We start from the raw sequence: 23,687 nt of genomic DNA, 5'->3' as shown, positions 1-23,687 counted from the left end.
TATAATCATGAAGGACCGGTTCACGTATAGTGGTCTCTTGTCAAAATCATCAATATTATCAACTGGGGTGATATGGCAAATAAGTAATACTATATACTAGGATAGTTTTAGATAGGACACATTTATTTTTCTTCTTTCTTATTTATTAATTCTGTATCACTGAAAATATTAATAAAATATAGAAGCATCGAACCACTTTACTATTTTGGTTCTCTATAACGTGCGAATTCACCAAACTTTACACACATACAGTTTCTTGTATACTACCAAATATATTACATATACCTAATATAATAGTAAATCTAATAGTGATAACACTTTACAAATTAAAAAAATAAATCGAAATAGAGAAGTAAAATCAAACTGAATATAGTCCATTTAGTGTTTTTATAACAATTACAATAACACAGAACAATTTACATAGCGTCATTTAGTTCCTAACCGAGAATAACTTTTATAATAATATAGTTTTTGAATAGTCACATATTTGTAGAAAAATATTACATAATTTACTCAGAAAAAACAAAATAAAAACTTACTTATATGTATAATATAATACAATACCGGAAGTAAGGCAGTTTAATAAACTGCTAGACTAGTGCGACCGTCAGAACAAATGAGTAAAGGTACTAGATAAAGAAGATTCATGCCAAAACAAAATACTCAATGCTCTTTAAAATGTATAATTAATAACAGAGACTAAATATAAATAAGCAAATGACAATATATCTCTCTGAGATTAAGCAATACATACATACAATACGTACAAAAATATATGTACATGTTTAGTAGATTCTAGGTACAGGTGGTATCGTCTCTACCTCGTCGTCAAGAGGCGTGTCAATTACCGGACGATAGTTGAGGGTGACTTTGCCGGTGCAAAGGTCTAATGTGGTCAGGGTGTGTTTCCTCCAGTGTTTGTTGAGGGGTTTTTTCGTCTGAAATGAATATTTTAACAGTGATTATAGCAAGTTCATGATATACGATCAGGGATTGATAAGCTAATAGACAGATAGTTTGTGTCTTTTTAATAATACGACGGCCTGGTGGTTTAGTAGTTCTGCACGCCGGTTTACATACGATAGTCGCAAGTTCGATTCCTCGTAAGATACACGACTATAGTAAGGTTTTTTAGCGGTGTACAAAGCGCATGTAACGCCACTGGTGATTCAGGTGTTAGTCAGGCTACGGTAACCGTTTACCATCATACGGATCATATGCTGGATTGCTACCGTCGTAGTATAAAAAAGAGATAACCAAGCTGACCGACTATTTGAAGAAATGTGACAACATATATATGAACAGACATCACATCGCCTTATTTCTGAGGACTACGGTGTCATGTCTCCTGGCCTGTAATGCATTCAAAGCCACTAGTAAAGACACTTGTTTAGTGACACTAAAATTACTATACCATACGAGGGTTAAATGAATTTAACTGGTGGGTTTCTCTATATTTTGGTGAAGGATATATAGAAGTAGGCCAAAAAATTTTAATATTAAATATGTGAAGTAATTTTTAACATTGCAATAGTTTTTAAATAACAAATTATCATGTTTAAGTATATTTCTTATTAACTTATTATATAAATACAGTCATACCATTTTTTTTATTAAAATGATTGGTTGTAAATTTCCGTAATTACCCGTATACCCTTTTACTTGTAATTGTCATTATTCTTTGATATTCTAGAATAACTATCAAGTCCATAGAACTCTCATGTTTTATTAATTTAAAAAATCTGAAACGTATTTTTACCTGGTCTTTTGTGGGTTTACTGTAGTCCATTTCATCCTCCCTCTTAGGAAAATCGTCTCTAAAGTGCGCTCCTCTACTCTCAGTTCTGTTCTTTGCCGCAGCGACAACCTGGACAGCCATTTGCAGCATGTTCTGCAACTCCAGGGTCTCGATGAGATCGCTATTCCAGTTTAGACGACGATCTGTAATTCTGATCTGATCGAAGGCTTTAAACCATTGCTGGATTTCTTGTTCACCTATAATGAATGAAGACGATAATAACAATAAAATTATTAATTCTTTAAATTTTGCTGTTTTAGTTAATAATAATAATATTTATCTCAGTTATAGGTTGTGTTACATAATTAAGTTGTACATAAGAGTCAAAACAATTTTAACATACAAGTGTAATTGTGCCATCTGAACTAGTATAAAATTATACTGTATCTCAGATGTCACATACCTTCCCAGGGTGCATATTATTTCATTTATTAACATTTACTTTTACACAACACAAAAAAAATAGGAAATAATAAAAAGACATAAAGCTAGTTAAATAATAAAATAAATAACTTATTATATGCCATAACCACGTAATCAAACCATTTTATAGTATTTAAGGTATAAATAATAATAATAATAATATCACTAGACAACTCACATAGAGCCATCCAAGCAGAGCTCAGATCGATACAAACAATCAAATTTATAAATACAAATGTTTGTTCCGGGTGAAGAATCGAATCTGCAACCATCGAAAGTAAAGTGGTGTGCTATACTGCTTGACCACCGAGGCCGCCGAGTTGATTATCATAGTTTTGTTTAATTATCGTTATCTAGAACTACAATATATTGAGTCGTATTTTGTTATTGGGCCCTTTATTTCTAATGTAATATATTATACGTAAGACTAAAATAAAAAAGTACAAGTATCTGGGTGGATCATTATCCGACTTGTAATGCCATGAAAAATATTTGTAACTAAGTAAGAATTACTAAGCTACAAATAATTAGAATAGTAGAAATAAATGACACCTTGCTCTTTAATATTGAGAATACACAACATACTCCTCATACATTGCTGAGTATTCTGGATACCTAATAACGTCCATGTTTTTGCTGGCAAATATTAGCAGGCTTAATTAGACGAACTGTGAATATATTTATAACGTTACCAACCTTCCTCTAAAAGCTTCGCTTCTCTGAACACTGCACACTTCGATTGCATGGTGTTCCTCATAGCTTCCCGTAATTCGGAGGTGGGAGCGCAACCGTTAGCTGTGCGAACTTTCTCTAAATTGTCCAATGTAGCATCGCAAATATCCTGGAAATATTAATAAACTACATATTTTACTTTATTTAAGATAATTTTACAGCTTACATTTCAAAAATAGAACATGTGTAAATGTATCATTACAATGCCGGTATCGGTGGTCTAGCGCTTTAACACATTTTACTTTCGACGATTACGGTTTCTATTTCTTGCAAGGTACAAACATTTATATTCATGAGTATGATTGTTTGTATTGGTCTGGATGTTTTCTTAGTATAACATGTATGTATTTACAAAAATGTATCCATGCATGCGTAGCAGTTGTCCAATAACCGGAAGACGAGCTCTGCTTAGCTTCGTACTAGATGACGCTGTGTGAATTGTCTGAGGATAGTATTGGCGCTTGTCATGTATATAGATGACGGTTGCTACTTTGTATTCTATTAGTTCTTTAAAAAAATATCATTAATTTATGTAGAAAAAATCTTTGACACGACTGCAAAATTGTAACTTGTAAAATGTAAATTAACGAATGGATAAAGAATATTATATTATATTATATTATATTATATTATATTATATTATATTATATTATATTATATTATATTATATTATATTATATTATATTATCAACTGGTGCGTTAGCTTTTTCACCATTCTAATTTTATAAAAGAAAACAATTCTTATGCCGCATCCGCCTCTGTAGTATGTCTCTAATTCTGTCTTTTACGCATATGTCTTATATGCGTAGAAGACAGAATCCTGAGTATGCTGGTTATAAAAATTTGTATACTGAAGGCGGGCATCAATCTTTTAAAGTCACAATAATTTAGACCGCAGTAATGTTGTAATATTATTTTAAAGATTATGGATCGTCCTCCTTTTTCTTCAGAATATATCAGTCCTCTATTAGACCTATGCATTTTGCATAATTTTGCATCTTCTTTCCTAGTCCCTGGATAATACAATATTTAAAAGCAAACTCACGTCCTTTAATTTGCACTGTTTCTCTCCCGGTTTGAACAACTTGACGATGTTATTCGCTATAGCTCTACCGAACACCACAATATCCAAAATCGAGTTGGCACCCAACCGGTTGGCACCATGACAATTGCTTACTGCCTCACCGACTGCGTGTAGACCTTTGACAGTGCAGTCACGGCCATCCTGGTGGACTATCACCTGTATACCAAGAAAGTTTAAATATTTCAAATTAAACACATTTTTTTTTGACAATTGTTTCATTTTTTAGTAACAGTTTGAGATTTTGAATCACATGCGCAACGATAATATTTTTGTAAGATATAATGCACATAATTCACAAAACTACTGAATGGATTTTAATGAAACTTTGCAATAATATGACTAATACATACATACACGGTATATTAGAAAAAAATAGGCTAAAATTTTACGCTGATTTAACCGCGGGTACAGCAACTCGTAAATATCACGTTTGTAAATATACATTTATAATCAAAGGCGTTTTTTTTAAAATAACATTTTCGACTGACGCAATTATTGTATTATAAATTTGGCGTGTCTGTGCATATGTGTGTGTTTCAAATTCGGGGTTCAAGAACGTATACACACATATGCACATTTCGATTCCATAAGAATTCATGATTTGATTATACGATACCTCTCCTTTGTAGTTGATGGGTATCCCTCCCATGGTGTAGTGGACTGTGGGTAGGACAGGTATGGGCTGAGTGAACACATCGACACCTGTGAATGTGTGCGCAGTCTCAGCGATGCCAGGCAATCGCTCTCTAATGATTTCAGGCTTCAAATGGTGTAATTGTAAATAAACGTAGTTTTTCTTCGGGCCTACTCCTCGACCTTAAGAGTACAAAGATTATATATAAATTGACTATTCCCATCTCTTTGGTCTAGTGGTTTAGCATACCGCTTTACTGTACACCTGCCTGCCTCACAGTACATTTATGAAAATATTATGCATACAAGGAAAAACTTAGATAGTTTCAAGAAACTTAACAAGTTGAAAGTGGAAACTTACGCAATAAAAATAAGCTAATTTTACCTAAATGCCGTCTACACAAAGTTAGTAATTCATTCTGTGGTAAATGCGTAAGATTCTATAAAAACTGCCAGAATCTACGCTAAATCTGATAGAGAGAGAATTGAAATTTAATATTAAACAAATGTTATATAAAAAAGTGTTGAGAAAACTCTTTTGATATTATTATATTTAAAGGTTTTTCTTTTTATTATTCTATAATCAAAAATATATAACAAAAATTATATTGTGTCATCTTCTCTATCTACCATAACATTAAAATACAATTTTCAAGTCATTAATAGTTTTATTACATATTTATACAACATTCGTTATCAGCACGAAGAATAAATCAATTTAAAAGACGATTTAGCTCATTTATAATGGCTGGGAATAATTTTTATGGAATTAAAATATTGATGAGTCGTGAAGATTATACAGCATGGAAACTCAAAATGAAGAGTTTGTTGGAATACGAAGAGCTGTGGAATGCAATAGATGGTTATGAATCCAGTGATGATACACCTATGCATGTGCGGAAACGTAATGATAAGAAGGCATTATCAAAAATTTGTCTTTGTGTGGACGGTGCCGCAATGACGCATGTGAGGACAGCAACATCGGCAAAAGAGGCCTGGTGTGCTTTGCAAAAGGCATATGAAGATCGGAGTCTAGGTCGAAAATTGGCACTGGAGAGACGGCTGTACAGGTACTCTTTATCTGATTTTACTGATATAGAGTCGTACATTAATGCAGTCTTGACAACTGCTCTAGATTTGGCTGACATGGGCAAAAAGATCGATGACAGTTCTCTTGCTGCGATTCTGTTGGGAGGTTTGACATCACGCTTTGAACCATTAGTAATGGCTTTAGAAAATTCTAATGTTGAAGTGACTTTGGAAATGGTGAAAAGTAAGTTGTTGAGCGAAATGTTAAAAGGTGCTCAGAACGACGACGGTGCTGCATTTCGTACTTCACAAGTAAAAGAGAAAAAGAAGAGGCCTATTATATGTTTTAAATGTAGAAAACCAGGACATAAGAGTCCCCAATGTCCGCTTAATAGGGACAAGAAGGCAAACGTGTCAAAAATAGAAGAGAACATTAAAGATACTGTTCAGTTTTCAGAGAAAGCTTTATCTACCTTAGATAACAGAGACTGTGATAAATGGATAATTGATTCTGGAGCATCAGCACATATGACTTCACATGGTGAATGGCTGAATAATTATCGCCCTATGGATGGTGGAACTATTACAGTTGCCAATGGGGAGAAATTGCAAATTGCTGGTATTGGTGATATATCAATTAATACGAACTCTGTTAAATCAAAAATAAATAATGTGTTATATGTTCCTAGTTTGAAATGTAATTTACTTTCGGTAAAGAATGCTGTTGAGAAAGACTTTTCTATTGTTTTTGACAAAACCGGTTGTAATTTTCATAAATCTTGTGATGTATTTTTTGCTAATAATCCTACTTTTAAAGGTTCCTTTTATGGTGGTATGTACAATTTAGATTGTTCAATTAATTTACCTAATAATGTTTCAGCCTATAATGTGCACTCTGAACTGTCAAAATTTAAAATTTGGCATAAGAGATTAGGTTATCTCTGTCGAATAGGTATGGACTTGCTTAGAAAAGGTCTAGCCGTTGGAGTGGAGTACACGGAGGTTGACAAGGAACCGTGCATATCCTGCGTGGAGGGTAAACAAGCGAGAAAACCATTTAAAGCGTTGAAAAGTAAGAAAACAACGTCTGCTTTACAATTAATTCACACAGATTTATGTGGACCGCTGTCAGAGTCTTTTCAAGGTAATAAATATTTTATTACTTTTATAGATGACTTTACACGTTTGATATTTATTTATTTTATGTCTTCAAAGACAGAAGTGAAATCAAAGTTTTGTGCTTTTCAATCCCTTGTTGAACGGCAGACTGATTTTAAAATTAAAGTAGTACGTTCTGATAATGGAACTGAGTATGTCAACAAGGAATTAGCACATTATTTCTCTTCAAATGGCATTAAACATGAAACAACAAATCCATACAGCCCTCAACAAAACGGTGTGAGTGAACGATGTAATCGTAGTATTGTTGAGAAGGCTCGCTGCATGTTGTCTCACTGTTCGCTTTCGAAGGCTTATTGGCAGGATGCTGTAGCGACTAGCGTGTATTTAAAGAATAGGTCGCCACATCGCGCACTTAATAAGAAAACGCCGTATGAAATGTGGTATGGATGTAAACCAAATTTATTTCATCTTAAATTATTTGGGTGCAGAGCGCTAGTACATGTTCCTTCTTGCCAAAGGACTAAGTTAGATATGAAAGCAGAAGAATATATCTTTGTAGGTTACTCTGATGATCCTAGAAGTTACTACTTTCGTAATGTGGAAACACCTAGAAAATTTATAAAATCCAGGGATGTAATTTTCTTTGAAAGTAATTTCACAGGATTGAAACTTGATCAACCGAGTGAGCCTAATATAAACTTTCTGTTTTCAAAGAATTCACCTTCAGAAGCAGCTCAATTACCTTTTTCATCTGGTGGAGGTAGCGAGATGCAGAGTGAGAATCAGAGCGTTAATTCAAATGGTACATTACAGAATGAGGAACAGAGTCTTAATTCAGGTGATGAGGTTGAACAACAAAATATTAATTCATCATCTGGTAATACAAATAGCGGTAATGATAACTGTTCCGATAGAAGATATCCTCAGAGAATACGTAAGCCCCCGAATTATTTTTCATATAGTAGTTTATGTGATGATCCATTATGCGATGATCCATTAACTTATAGTGATGCCATCACTAGAGATGACAAAAATAACTGGATCACTGCCATGAATAATGAATATGATGCTTTGATGAAAAGGAAAACTTGGGTGTTAGTAGAGAAACCAAGCTTTAAGTCTTGTGTTCCCTGCAAATGGGTTTACAAACTGAAACGGGATGCTCATGGTAATGTAGTGAAGTATAAAGCTTGATTAGTAGCTAAGGGATTCACGCAAACACAAGGAGTCGACTATTATGAGACATTTTCTCCTGTTGTACGTACTTCATCGTTGCGAACTTTATTAGCATTATCGGTACAGAATGGTTTTAAAATTAGACATATGGATGTAGATACTGCTTTTCTTTATGGTGATTTGGAGGAAGAGGTTTACATGGTACAACCAGAAGGATTTGTCCAAGAGGAAAATAAAAATAAGGTATGTTTACTGAAAAGGTCCCTTTATGGCTTAAAGCAAGCACCAAGAGCCTGGAATACAAAGTTGAAACAAACTTTGTCGACTATTGGATTTATTCAAACGCCATCGGAACCTTGTGTATTTACTAGAAAGAGTTTACATATGACGGACTCTTTGGTTATAGCAATATATGTCGATGACCTTTTGATATTATATAAAAATGAAGTGATATTTGACAACTTCAAATCTGAATTGGAAAATTATTTTTCGTTAAAAGATCTGGGTATTGTTAATTACTTTACGGGTATAAATATTAATTGTCAAGAAAATTATATTAAAATATCGCAAAGTACATATATTGATACCTTGTTAAAGAAGTTTGAAATGCAAAGTTGTAAATCAGTTTCTACACCTCTTGCTCAAAAGAAACTGGAACCTAGTATTGGTGAGTCTAACCGTTTGTATCAAGTATTAATTGGTTGTCTCATGTTTTTAGCAGTAAATACGAGACCTGATATAGCGTATACAGTGAGTTACTTAAGTCAATTTAACTCAAATAACGACCAGTCTCATTGGAATGCTGCTAAACGCTGTCTTCGATATTTAAGTGCTACAAAGCATTTAGGTATTACATATAAAAAGACAGAATGCTCAATATTAAGTGGTTACTCGGACGCTGACTTCGCAAACTGTCCTGATAGTCGCCGCTCATATACAGGATACTATTTCAAACTCGCAGGAGGACCAATATCCTGGGAATCGAGGAAACAATCTACAGTCGCTTTATCTTCTGCAGAGTCTGAATATATGGCGTTATCGGCAGCTTCTAAGGAAGCATGTTTCTTAAAACGTTTTATAGCAGAAGTAACAGGTAAGGAACTAAATGTTACAATTTTTTTCTGATAGTCAGAGTGCACAAAAACTTGCGTTAAACCCAGTCCACCATAATAGGACTAAACACATAGACGTAAAGTACCACTTTGTAAGAGAAAAAGTCAACGATAAAATCATCGAACTAAGGTATATGCCCACTGACTTGTTACCAGCTGATGTTTTGACAAAACCTTTAGGGAGCGTTAAACATCAAAGATGTATCTCAAATATGGGTATAGGATAACCTTACTAATTTGTAATTTTGATACTGTTACTTTTGTTACGTTGTATTTTGTTATATATATATGTTTTGATTACGGGAGGATATGTTGAAAAAACTCTTTTGATATTAATATATTTAAAGGTTTTTCTTTTTATTATTCTATAATCAAAAATATAAAACAAAAATTGTATTGTGTCACCTTCTCTATCTACCATAACATTAAAATACAATTTTCAGTCATTAATAGTTTTATTACATATTTATACAACAAAAAGCCTATTATGGGATAGATGAATTCATAGATGACAGCAATATCTAGCAAGAATAAGTTTATTTGCGGACAACGTTATAAATTCTTTTTCATACTGCTTTCTTGATATATGATAGCGTAGCGGATTTTGTATTGATTGTCGCATGCATCCTCATGTAAAGTGCGAATACTATAATTACCATATAGTAATTTTAAGTAGCTGTGACATTCCACTAAAATGTCCATACATGTGGCGGCGTGGTGGGCCGGGTCATTGGGCTCCCTAAAATATGGTCGAGCCCAGTAATGGCTGGCTTAACCGTCATACTCGTGAACGAGTGCTGCTTGTAGGGACTGGTCTGCTCTTATCACTACGACTTATTTAATCTTATTGTATATTTATATTTGACCCATATAAATTAGTGCTGGTTGGTAGTTTGTATTCACATGTTTCGACTTATAAAATGTGAACTGACAAGGATTGTTTAAAAGAACAACACACAAGTTCCTTGCTTATTCTTCTTGTGATGAGACAGCTTTCCGAATAAACGATAGATATAAAAAAAAATTTTTTACTATTCAAAAGTGCTTAAATTAAGTTTATTTCAATTGATGATTTTCTATTTTATTCTACGATCGACGTACTTTTTACTGCGTTTCTATTGATGAGTATTATTATTTGTATTGATTTAGATGTTTTCTATTTGTAATGTGTATTTACGAAATAAATTATTAAAGTATTTTTATAAGTTATCTAGTATCCATAATACAAGGTCTGCTAGGCTTGAAACTATATGGCGCAGCGTGATTTGTTTAGGCATGTTATTATTTACTATCCGGCTTTTACTACAAATGTGGCGAATAGAAATCTGGTCAAAAACTATAATCAATTATATTTTAATTGGCTTATGTAGAAAAAACAAACAATAACAAACCAAAAGAAAACCGAGTGCGGGCGGATTTATCCACAAATAGTTATAGCGAGTAAATGTGAGAATGTCAAGTGTTGCGTTTATAATGATGTCGCCAGTGGCTCTAAATACCTCGTCTGGGAACTACAGTCGTATATAGTAGGTATACAATGTACTCTACTAAATAGAAAGTATTACGCAATTTTTACCTTGACGAATTTCCGTAGCTATAGATCTCGACACGACATCCCGACTGGCCAGATCTTTAGCATTGGGCGCGTATTTCTCCATGAACCGGACCCCCTCGCTGTTCACCAGATAGCCACCTTCTCCTCGGCATCCCTCTGACATCAGACACCCGGATCCATACATACCTGTAAGCGGCAACAAGCAATATTTGTTATTTTACATTCTAAATGTTTGGCGTAATCTCTATCAGCGCGACCTCCTTATTTTCAGACAAAAGATTACTTATGCCCGTTCTCGTAGTGTTGTCTACTATGTTCATGTGGAAACTGTGGCAATTCAAACACCGAACGCTGTCGCACATATTTTAAGTACAATTAGATATAGTTATTAAAATTGTAACAGATTTCTTTTATAAAATTATATTAAAGTCATCAAAATCATTAAGCCCGCGGCAGCGACTATTACTTCACTAGATATAAAAAAAATAACGAGAAGGGAAGATATTGCCTAGCTCATAGAGCAAATCTTTAGGTAGAAGAAAAAGTTAGACAAGGAGAAAACGTAGATAATGTACATAACAACATACATTTTAATTTTATATGTTTTAGATACAAATAATTTAATACACATATATATGTATTACATACATATAGGTTAAATACGTAACGTACGTACGTCATAGATCTGTTTGGACGTATGGTCTGCAACTATGGGGCAGCGCAAGTGATTCCAACATAAATATACACCAGCGCCAACAAAACAAGATCTTAAGAACCATTTCACAAACACCATGGCACATAACCAACAATAAAGTCCATGACCACCTTGAAATAAGAACAGTGAAGGAGGAAATTCGGAAATAAGGAATGGCCAAATATAAGGAACGGTCTATTCATCACCCTAACAAATTTGCTCGACAACTCACTATAGAACAGCATGTGAGACGACTCAAACGCCATCATATCCTGGAGCTAGAAGATCCGCAGTAGCTCTGGGATGCAGATGAGTAAAGTTTCCAATGGGATGCCACTCGACATGACAACATCACAGAACATATTCGCTTGTAGTCCTGGGACTGATCGCAAATGTACTCAGAGAAAAAAATACGTAGTTTTATCTCAGTTCTGCTGTTTCGCCGTGAAAAGGTAAGAGACTGACAGTCACTCTTACGGATAAGAATTATAGAAATTTAAATACTAGCTGTGTCAATGACTTCATTCATGTTTGATGTGATGAAAGTAGAAAAGTAGCCTATGTCCTTATCTATCCACACTCCCTATGTGATTTTTATAATGGATGATAATATGTACACCATCCTGCGCTAACGTTTTACACTGGTACGGTTCCGTGCGAAGAATACAATCTGAGACCGCATCGGAAGTAAGGCGGTGTACTAAACTGCTAGAACACCAACACCGTCATCATTATTCAATACCTTAGTTAATTTATTGAAATTGTCACTTGCTCGTCACATATAACTAACTGTTTTGTTAGTTTGACGTCACATATGGTATAAAAAATGTAGAAGTAATTAAATACTAATATTAATTTACCAGTGGGATGGAATTGTATAAACTCCATATCCTGTAGAGCGATGCCCGCCCGTGTCGCCATTGCACATCCATCTCCGGTGGAGGTATGCGCTGCAGTACACGACAAGAACATCCTCGAGTAGCCGCCTGTAGCTAGCACTGTATTCTTTGCCTGAAATCTTTATAATTATCTATATAATAATATGTAAATTGTGCGAATGGACCAGTTGAAATTTAGCACACTCATAGTTTACATATATAGAGAAGGATTGCAGAATGAAAAAACACATTAAATATTACATTACTATACTAAACATGTACGTATAGTAGCATGACTATCTTGACATAATATATAAGAATAACATTTTATTCTGTAATTTCACTGCCTAATCTACTACTAAATAGGTGAGACTGAGAGACCCACATAACTTATATTCTGATAACTTTTTTCTACCTCGGCTCGACTTGGTTGATAGTAATCATTGTACCAAACCTGTGTAAACTGCTATCGTCCATATTCATGGCCAATGCTCCAACCACTTCGCCATCCTGTACTAGGAGATCAAGCACGAAATACTCCACGAAGTGATCCACCTGCTTATACTTGGTGCTGTAGCCGTACAAGGTGTGCAGGAGAGCATGACCAGTACTGTGAACAGTGGGTTTCTTGTGTATTCTTAAGTTCATATATATTCATAATAATTACGTAATAGTTTATAATGTTTATTGCCACCAAGTTGTCTTCTCTGGAAATTAATTCAGATCCAATGGCATAAGTTTGTACAGTAACGCACCTATTTAAAATAGTGAGTTATACACTAATATTATTTTATTTATTCATTCATTCATAATTTAAAAACCGCATTCTTATTGTTGGAGATTTATCATATTTTTTTGTATTAACTACATATTTCGTGCTCAATTAAACATTGTTATCGATTTATTCGGTTTGATCTTGTTCACGCAACTGTACATAAATGGATTTGGTTGAAATCGATATTGAAATTAGACTACATTTTAAGTAGGCTGGCTTATTTCGTTGCAGAATTATACTGATAAAATTATGAAAAGTTATTACAAATACATTTAGTAGTAATACACGCATGCCACCTGTCCTATATTATTTGTACTATTAAATATTATTTTTTATAATAGAGATGGCGTTATTTTTTATGTTTTTCACATATTAGCACATAGTAATATTTATTACTGCAATATTGGCTCTTATTGTTAGTGATACTCGCCTACGATAACTCTCTACTTTATAAATGCATAGCGTTTTTCGCATTCTAATATGTCAACGAACATGAACGCCACAAACTTATCTGAACCGGTGGTAGAAACTGGAACTAATATCGCCCTTCTGAAATGTCATATTGAGACAAGCACTGTTGTTCTGGGGGACGCAACGCTGTCACCGGCCGTTACGGGGTATCCTGGGTCATCCAGTATAAAGGCATCTAAAGCGTTGGTACGGATTTGTTTCACTGAGTATTTCCTCAACCACATGATAGATGGAGCTATTTGTAACAATTTAGGCGTATGTACGTATATACGTCTTATATTACCTACCTACCTATAATGTATATATTTTTTGTCCTGACTAATTCACCAGCATACGCCATAAGACATAGAGTTTAGAAAATTGTAATTTAGCCAGTTGATTGATTTAATGAAAACAATTACTAGGGAAATTATTTTTACATCTACTAGTAAAATAAAGGAAAAACCGCAGTATGGTGTCAATGCTTTTAAAATTTATAAGGCGAATACCTCATTTTATATTTATTTTTACGCAAAAAATTGTGTTTAATTAGTTTTTTAACTTCAACCCCTAACGGGATAAAGGACTGGAAAATTTAGTACAAAACTAAAAAATACATATAATAATATTTCTGGATAACTTACACAGCGCCATCTAGTCCCAAGCTAAGCCGAGCCCGTAATATGGGTACTAGACGACTGATATAAATACATAGATATAGATTGTTTGTAAATATATACTTAATATATATAGATTACATCCAGACCAATACAAACAACCATACTGAATACAAAATGTCCAATGGAAAATCGAACCATCGATAAATAGATCTAATCGAGTCAAACACTTAACATTTTCATAGTTGATCTATTTTATGATCTAAACATAAATGTTACCTTCACACAGTAAACTGTGTGAAGGTATTTTGCAAATTTCACTCCTATTCACAGTCCGGGGCAGTTCAAAGGGTTAACCTCTTGTAGAGATCCATAATTTTCAAGGTTAGAACTATTAAATTTCATATCTAATTTATGCTTAGAAATAAAAAAAAAAAATTTGAAAATCCAACGCTTAAGGCTTAAAAATGATGTAAATAGACCGTCAATTTTGAAGTAAGGAGAGTGAATGCAATCTTAATGTGTGTAAGAAACTTAATAAATCATTAATTGCAATTAGTATTGGCAATAGTACAGTTGGCAACATTATTTGAAATTTTGCCATTTACACAACAAATAATTTTTATTATTGTATTTTTTTGTCATATATCATCAGTATTACTATTATATAAATGCAAAATTATTATCATCACACTGATCGCCGTAGCAATGTAACAAACTTGCGTTAACTTCCATGATACAGGCATAGCCTAATGTGGAGTCATAGATATCCGAAATAAATGTTATTCTTTTCTAATTTAGTCTCCGAGATTAAAAAATAGACTATAGGTGCAATATAATAAATGCAAAATATTAACTGTTCAAAATAAGTAGTACTATATAAGTTTACACCAATGGTTAACAGACGGCATTGTATCTGAAGTGAGGTTTGGACTTCTATCAGTCAGACTGGTACCTGCTGGCGGCAGTTGGCATTCAGTAACTCCATAAATAGTTCGGAAGGTTTTGGTGTGCCTTTAACAATCATCTCGTTGTGGCTGTCGTGTATGGGTTACGGCAAACAACATATATAATAAATATTGATGGAATTTACATTCATCTAATAATGTAAATGACTAGGTTTACTTCCCAATTTCTAAATAATATATAAACAAGCTCCCTGTTCCTGCTTGAAATGTGTACACGTGCTGATTGAATAATTAGTATTATAATATAAATGAGAGATTGTCCTTCAAGTCGACTGAAGGCAGAGCGAAAGTTATTCATTACAAACCTGTACATATACATAGTGTATTGAACAAAACGGAAGTAAAATATACAACAGTTTTTCATATAGAAGTAAAAATAATGCGTTGTACGCCATCCCATGTCATATTCGACTATTAAATATGATACGATAGATGCGACAACAAAAATAATGTATTAGACGTATTGATTAAAGCATAGCAGGGTACAAAATGTGCTACTACTATCTATTAACCACCCGAGAGATGGCACCACATTGCTTTCAATAAAAGTCGCATCGTTTTTATGAACTAGCACTTACGTGCACGCTTTAAATGTTTGTTTGTAACTGAAGTTTCAATAGATGACACCACTGTCGCATTTTACTGGCGTATGTAATATTTAAGTTCCACATAGTAATTCTTAACATATTGTTATAAATGCTTAAAAGTACATTAAATAAATTTATTGGTATTTCTACTTAATAAATTATAGACTTATTTTTCGTATACTTGAATACTTATACGAAAAATATGTAGGTATTATTTATAATGTAATAGATACTGGCATTCAGTTACCTGTAACGTCAAAGTTAGAGAGAGAGGATTGTTAATATAATAGGGACTGGTTGCTACATTCCTAGTAATGGAACCTATGTTGATGTAGATAATTGTTTGTAAAACTTACATTATATACTTAGTTTTCAAAACAACAATTAGTTTTTAAAACTTTAAGTTCATTATATAATTATTATGATGTTAATATAATTTCGCTGGGATACCTGTGGAAGTTACATTGACATCTTATAATTTACCGCATTCAGATCCTTACTCCATACAGTTCAGGTAGATACTTATTATTGATTGAACTTGATAAATGAAGAGACGCCTACGTGATCGGAATGATCATATGTAATTATAATTCAGAAATATTTAATAAGATTTTACAATGAGGTATGGTAGGTAGGTTGGCGTCTTCAGAGATTTCTTCCATTTAAAACGAAGGTCGAATTATCTCATACACTCCTTTTACCTCTCCTAGATTATGCAGATGTTTGTTTTCTTGATGCCACTGGTGAACTGCTCAACAAAATGGAACGTCTCCAAAACATGTGCATTCGGTTTGTTTTTGGTTTGCGTAAGTTTGACCATATATCTCAATACCATAACCAGTTAAACTGGTTGCCCTTTCATTTTCGACTGAATGTTCACACTCTCAGTCTTCTGTACAACATCTTGCATAATTTATAATATAACGTTTTAATTTTCTCCATCCGACAGAAATGAACACTCGATCTCAGAATAAATTACTCTTGCGGATTCCAGTACACTCTGGGCAGGCATATTCCAGCTCTTTTGTGGTGACGGCTATTCGATTGTGGAACTCTTTACCTCACGAAATACGTGCCAGTTCTAGTATTGAAATATTCAAATGCCGATTAAAAGCGTATTATCATTCACAATGCTGACGTATTTTTATATTTATATATTTAGGTATATATTATAATTACATTTTAACTTATGTCTTATAATTTATTTATGTACCATTTATGTATGTCTATTGATACTTATAGTTAATATCATTAAAACAATATTTTAATATCTCCTCTTTTCGTACACGTATGTATGACTATTCTATTTAATACACGATCCTATAACATTGTCTAGGTTTGCTGGAAGAAATCTCTTTTTAGAGATAAGCTCGCCCTTGTACATTACATTTATTCTGTATAATTTTTTTATTATGTGTGTGTGTGTACAATAAAGAATAAAGAGAATAATGAGGTATAAGCAATTATTCTTTAATTGAACAATTTTGTCTTTATCTTTATATCTCTATTTTATTTAGAAGCACTTATTACTTTACTATTTACTTTGTTCTGATATACATATCTGTCAGTTTTAATGAAATAAACCACAGGGTAACAATTGTAATGGAAACAAAATGTGTACCTACACACTAGTTGATCCCTTGACTACGTACGCGTTTCATATATTCAACATAACAATAGGTTATCTTATTATTTTGTTTGTGAACTGACGTAACATAACAGGAGGCTTGTTACATAAAAGAAAATCACACATAACCTGGGAAACTGAGAATACCGATATATAGACAAAAGTAGAAAATGTTTAAAATAAAATAATTGAAAATATCTTTATATATTTATCTCTATACAAATCATTGTTTTCGTGTGTCGAAGCCAAATAATGGGATGGGCAAAGCATTGATAATCATGACGATACTTGATTTTACCATATCTGTATTTGTACGAATGTAATTATACTAGCTGGGATTTCAATTCGTATTATAATAAACGTGTTTTGTTATTGAATATTGAAACTTAGTCTAGAATACCTACGCCACCCTATTCAGAGAGTTTGGAGATACGCTATTTTCCTTTTTGAGTGCTGTCTGCCCCTCTGCTCTCCCACCCTGTTCACTCAGAGACCAGTTCACGAGAGGCTTAAACGTGTTTTCATGTGAAAGTTTACGCGCGTTTTTATTAGTGCGAGTGGTTTTATTGAACTTTTTTAATTATGTCATCCATAAATACGAGAAATATGTTATTGAAATCAAATAAGAAACGTAAATCACTATCTTTACGGTTTAAACTCAACATTATCAAACACTTCGAAAATTCAATGAAAATTTGTGAATTGGCGAAGAAATTCGATCTCCCAGATTCAACAGTACGCACAATTATAAAGTGTAAGGATAAAATTGTTGAAGCTGTGAAAGATTCCCAATCTTTAAATTCGAGGATCATTCGTAAGCGTTATGGCCTAATAGCTCAAATGGAAACATTACTAAAGTTATGGTGTGATAATCAAATAAGAGTGAATAATTGTCCTATTAATCAAAATAATGTGTGTTCTCAAGCTAAGGAGATATTTGAGAGATTAAAAGAAGAAGCTGGGGATACGGCAAAAGAAGAAAAATTTAAAGCGAGTAATGGCTGGTTCAGTCGCTTTAAAAGGCGATGTAAATGGCATAGCATAACAGACAATGTATTGGCCGTAAGTACTGAAGTAGAAGCAGCTGTCTATATAGAAAAGCTCAAAACTATCATAGAAAAGGAGGGGTACACTAGTCAAACTGTGTTTAATGTTGATAACACAAGACTTTTTTGGAAGAAAGTTCCAAGAAGAAGTATTGTTGCGAGCAACTCATTTCCTGGATATAAAGCCGCCAGCGACCGTTTGACAGTGATGGTTGGTTCAAATGCAGAGGGCGACTGTAAATTAAAACCAGTCATTATATATCATTCAGAAAACCCAAGAGTTTTGAAGAATATACCTAAAGATAGTTTACCCATTATTTGGAAGCCTCAGACGAGAGGCTTGGTGACAGATACTCTTTTTCAAGATTGGTTTAGTAATCATTTCATTCCACAAGTTAAGAACTACTGCGTACAAAATAATTTGCCATTTAAGATAATGTTGATTATTGACAATTCACCTGGTCATTCTGAAACTCTAATAGATTTAGATCCAAACGTCAAAGTTATTTTTTTGGAAACAAACGTCACTACATTGCTTCAACCGATGGAACAAGGCGTCTTAAAAACTTTTAAAACCTATTACAGAAAACAATTATTTGTACATCTACAAGCTGCTATGAGACGAGTCACCGAGCTTTCAATCAAGGATTTTTGGAAACAATTTACAATATTAGATGCTATAGCAATTTTAAACCAATCTTGGAATGAGACTTCCAAAAAAACTTTGAATGACGCCTGGAAGAAATTGTGTCCATTTTTTTTTACCAGCGAACCGGAGGATGAAGCTGATCTAGATTCTGAACCTATCTATACTGTAATTGAAGTCATCGATGTTGATGAGCAATTTAATTTAGAGGTAGATAGTGGAAATGTTCAAGATTCATACAATCAAACGTTCACGGATAGTGAACTTATTGAAATGCCTGACAATGAGCAGGTTATTCAACAAACAGATTCTGTAGACCAAGTTGTACCAGAAAATCAGATGACTGTCGCAAACTTAACGGAGGGCCTTAGTTCAATAGAAAAAGGATTACAAATTTTGGAAAAAATAGATCCTAATGAAGCCCGCATTACAACTACAAAGAGGGCATAAAAAAATTATTGGCATGTTACGAGGAAATTTTGAGAGAGAGCCAGGAAAATTTAACAACTCAAACAGCAGTGATAGAAATTATAAATGTGTAAAGCTTTTTACTTCAAAACAACTTCTGTATAACAATGGGAATTGTATCAGAATTTTTTTTTATTTGGTAGTTTTCTAGATGACCCTGTCCTAAGTAAACATAATTTACTAGATGTATTCTATTTAAACTAGCCTGCACTTCATTCCCACCTACTTCAGCTTGCGTCGTTACTTGTTACTGTGTTTTGGTAGTAAGGTCAGTTTAGGCAGTGAAATTATAGGATAAGAGGCATAGCAACTTATTCTCCTAGAATGGCGACACATTAGTTATAACACGACTGGCACCTGCACAAATGGATGTTTCTAGGGCTGTCGAAGTACCTCGGTGTATATTATATGAAATATCGGACACTAATTTTGTTAGATTTTATTCAGGTAAAGTTGAAATTGGAAACTTGAGTAATTTATAAGAAGTAGTATGTACGAGCGCTTATTGAAATGCACTAAGCTAATTAGTATCTTGATCATTATTTCGTTTTATAAAAGCTACTTGTAATGGACACTAGTAATCCTGCATCGTAGTAACTTTTTTTAAATGGGAAATTATTTTAGTCTATAACTTTTAGTTACACGTAATGATAAATGTCGTTGACACGATAACATATTGCTATAAATCTTCTATTTTCTATTACGGTTCTCAACAATAACACTTATCTATACATTTTATAGTAGTACAGTACAAACAGATGTAATTTTATTTTTAATTAAAATATTACACAATTATTAATATTATTTTATATTAATGTAAATAGTAATAACACAATAATTTAAACAATAACAAAAAAAATGTACGAATAATCTGATTTTCTCGTGATGCAAGCTAACAAACTGAAATAGCGTACTTAGCGGATACAGCACTCCAGGTAGAGAACTACAATATTAAGCGTGGAACTACATTGCAAATAAATAATCAAGCGTCGGGAACTGAGTTTTGTAACTCTACTCCTAGAAAATCGCATTTATTCCATTTCCAATTCAGTTTTTTCCATTACCAATGTGTGGAATGGACATTTGCATTTACAAAGCGTACAACCTTTTTTTAATCACTATTTCAATATAGATTGTATACTAATGACAAACACAGTCTTCTACAAAGTGTGTTTATTAAACCAATTCATTCCTAACGTAGTAACATTACGAGATATATTTATGCCCAACACATTTATTACATACTATTTCTGACTGTCTTCTATTATTTTATTAATACATTAAATACTAGATTAGGTATTAAAATTAAATATTCAATTATTTCTATTCTTTGGTGATATACAAAGAATATGGTGCGGAAATAGTTTTCTCACTGTCATTTTAGTCTGCCTGTGGTCATCATAGGTACATCTATTGATGTTAGGTACTTCTTTGAAATTATCTCCAAGTATAGCTAATTCAAATATTTAAATTTACATATATTAGCCCAAATACAATAACTAAAATAATCAAGTTAAAAAATTACGGGTGATTATTGAGGTATGTCATTTAAACGGAGACGGAGTTTTCCCAATTTAATGAAACGTAGTAAAAACACGTCCCTTTTTAAGTCAGGGGATAAACCTGAAGTACGTAGTTATAGGCCCATATCTATCTTAGCAGTACTAAGTAAAGTGTTTGAAAAAATTATGCTCAATCAAATGCTTTAACACTTTAAATGAAAGAGACTGCTTCACAGTCGACAATTTGGTTTCACGACCGGTAAATCTACTACGGACGCTGGTATAGCTAGCTCTAATTAAACACATTTTTGATTCTTTGGAGAGGTCTTAGGATGCTATATTAAATTTACGCACCCCAATGTAAGGAAGGTAGAAGAAAAGTCGTATTGAACAATAATCCTATTAACTTTGTTGATGATACCGTGATTCTCGGTATCACATTATATTCTAAACTACATTGGGGTGCTCATATTCTAAACTGGCGAATAGACTTAGTTCTGCCTCCAATACGGTAAGAAGAATTAGAGAATTAACAAACGTGGCAACGGCTACGGCAACTTGTGTATTTTAGCTATTTTCTTAGCTTTATGTCATATGATATTATATTATGGGGCAAAACAGCTGATATAAATATTATGCATGTCAGGAAAAACATTAATAGTTTTAAAATAGTAGGTGAGTAGATGGTACACTAATAAAAGCTTACATAATATCAACAAACTAGTTTTACCTAAGTGCCGTTTGACGAAAGTTAGTAATTCATTTTATGGAAATTGCGTAAGGTAAAACCTTACAATTCCAACAAACTGCCAGTGTCTGTACTCAATTTACCAGAAAAAAGAATCCAATGTCTTATAAAATATTTTCTTTGTTAAAAAGCATATTATAAAATTGAAGAAATGATATTTGTAGAAAATGTCTAACTTAAAATTCATAACGCTGACAATGTTATCTGATAGAACAGAAATCTCTGATCAATCAACATAAAAACCGCCATATTGATGGTATGCGACAATAAATATGGCGGCCTAATGCTTGTTAATTTAAATCTAATTAAAACAATATTTATTTAAAAGAGTGACACATATATACGTTTTTTTTCCTTATTCTTCTTGTAATGAGTCTGCATTCTGAATGAGCGGTAGAATAAAAAAATGTGACTTTTGTGAAAGTGCTTGTATAAAGTTTATTTGAATGAAGATTATTTCTATTGCTATTTCATAATTTATTCAACAGCATATTCTGTGAAAGTTTAATTTATATCCTCACACAGCTGTTTTCACGTTAATCTGTAACATGTAGACGGATAAACAGATAAACAATTTCACCCGCGACGATTTTCATATATGCAAAAATTAAAACAAACCTTTAAAATTATTAGGATATTTGCAATTCCCTTCATGTTTTCATATTTCGTAATAATCGCTAGTCACTCACGTTAAATCCAGCTTCGCTCCCACTGCCACCCCTTACAATCTCCCCCTTTTGCAATGCCCGTATTAAAATAATATTTAATATAAAAACTACACCTATAAATCTTAATACATAAAATCAAACAAACCAATCTATAAGTTTTATGTAACCGACGGCTTTGGTCTAGCCTATAAACACACCACCTTCCTTTCAATGGTCGCGTGTTTGATTCAGCGCACGGTACAAACATTTGTATCTATGAGCTTGATGTTTGTTTAAGAGTTATCTATGTAGATATCCTGTATTTTTTATAGATTTGAACAATCAACAGAACTATTTACATATTTAAAAAACAAGTATTTCTATTAGTTGTTTATTATTCATAAATAGAGAGCATAGTGTGAATATTATTTTAATCTAGTAACTGTGTTAGTTACTAAGAATTCTCAATTATACTGGATTAAAATAATAATAATAACTGATATGTATGTAACAACATACAATAGACCTGGCAGCATAATAAAGATTACACGGGGAGGGGGAATAAGGAAAGGGCGTTGTTAGTAACAGGGACAAGCAGCCATATTCGCCTCGACGGGCTAACTGACCTGAATTCATGCTCGTCCTATCATTCCCCCAACTGCTCAGATAACGTATACAGTTACCGTTTGCTTACAAAATTAATTACATCATTACTTTTTTCTTTATTTTGCCCACTACAGAAAATATTGTGCGCAATGTTACGCTTTGACAACTCTCCATTGAAGCAAACACCACAGGAAACCAAAAATAATTCAAGAAAGGGCGGTAGGCTCGTCCATAAATGCTTTAGATTCTAATTATGGATTTTCCATATCAAATGTTGCGTTGCGTTACACCACGACACCGACAGATGATATCCTCACCTGAGATAAAATTACTAATCGATATAATCTAGCACACCGTACGTTGTTTTTATGTATCTGATTTTGTTTTACGTATGTCATCACGTAAATCAAAATCAGTATTTCTTTGTCTTTGTTTTAGAATTTCTGTACTAAATTAATTCTTGAGGTTTATTTAGATTAGAGGTCAGAGACATCGTAATGTTGTGTCATGTGTAATAAATTATTCTATTAACCAAATCATCAGTCATCATAAGCTCATGATATTATAATTATTACCGATCAGCAACACAGCAGGTCCTCTTAGCTGCAGATTTCGTGCCGTGATGCGTTGTTGCGCCTCCAAAAGATCTTTGATAGATTTTACCATCTTGGGTCCTTGAAAATGGCATACCCATGTTCTCTAACTCAAAGGCGACAGATGGCGCTTCTCGAGTTAAATAATGAATAGAATCCTGTTAAAGAAAT

General features: G+C 33.2%; 1 protein-coding gene across 1 annotated transcript; it reads right to left on the bottom strand.

The window, feature by feature from the left end:
- Nucleotides 1-785: 785 nt before the first annotated feature.
- Nucleotides 786-23,674, bottom strand: LOC131841395 (succinate dehydrogenase [ubiquinone] flavoprotein subunit, mitochondrial-like; the record flags this gene model as incomplete). The annotated part of the gene is made up of 9 exons (XM_059189713.1): nt 786-938; nt 1,760-1,995; nt 2,918-3,062; nt 3,999-4,193; nt 4,654-4,853; nt 10,686-10,850; nt 12,219-12,376; nt 12,691-12,846; nt 23,499-23,674. Coding segments are annotated over 9 exons (1,584 nt in total), but the record flags the coding sequence as incomplete, so codon positions are not given.
- Between the last annotated feature and the right edge of the window lie 13 nt (nt 23,675-23,687).

This window comes from Achroia grisella, unplaced genomic scaffold, assembly GCF_030625045.1.
Source record: "Achroia grisella isolate CSIRO2021 unplaced genomic scaffold, CSIRO_AGI_Agris_v1 utg1064, whole genome shotgun sequence".
Lineage (NCBI taxonomy): Eukaryota > Metazoa > Arthropoda > Insecta > Lepidoptera > Pyralidae > Achroia > Achroia grisella.
The sequence above is the reverse complement of the archived record's forward strand: the minus strand, read 5'-3'. Positions and strand labels throughout refer to the sequence as shown.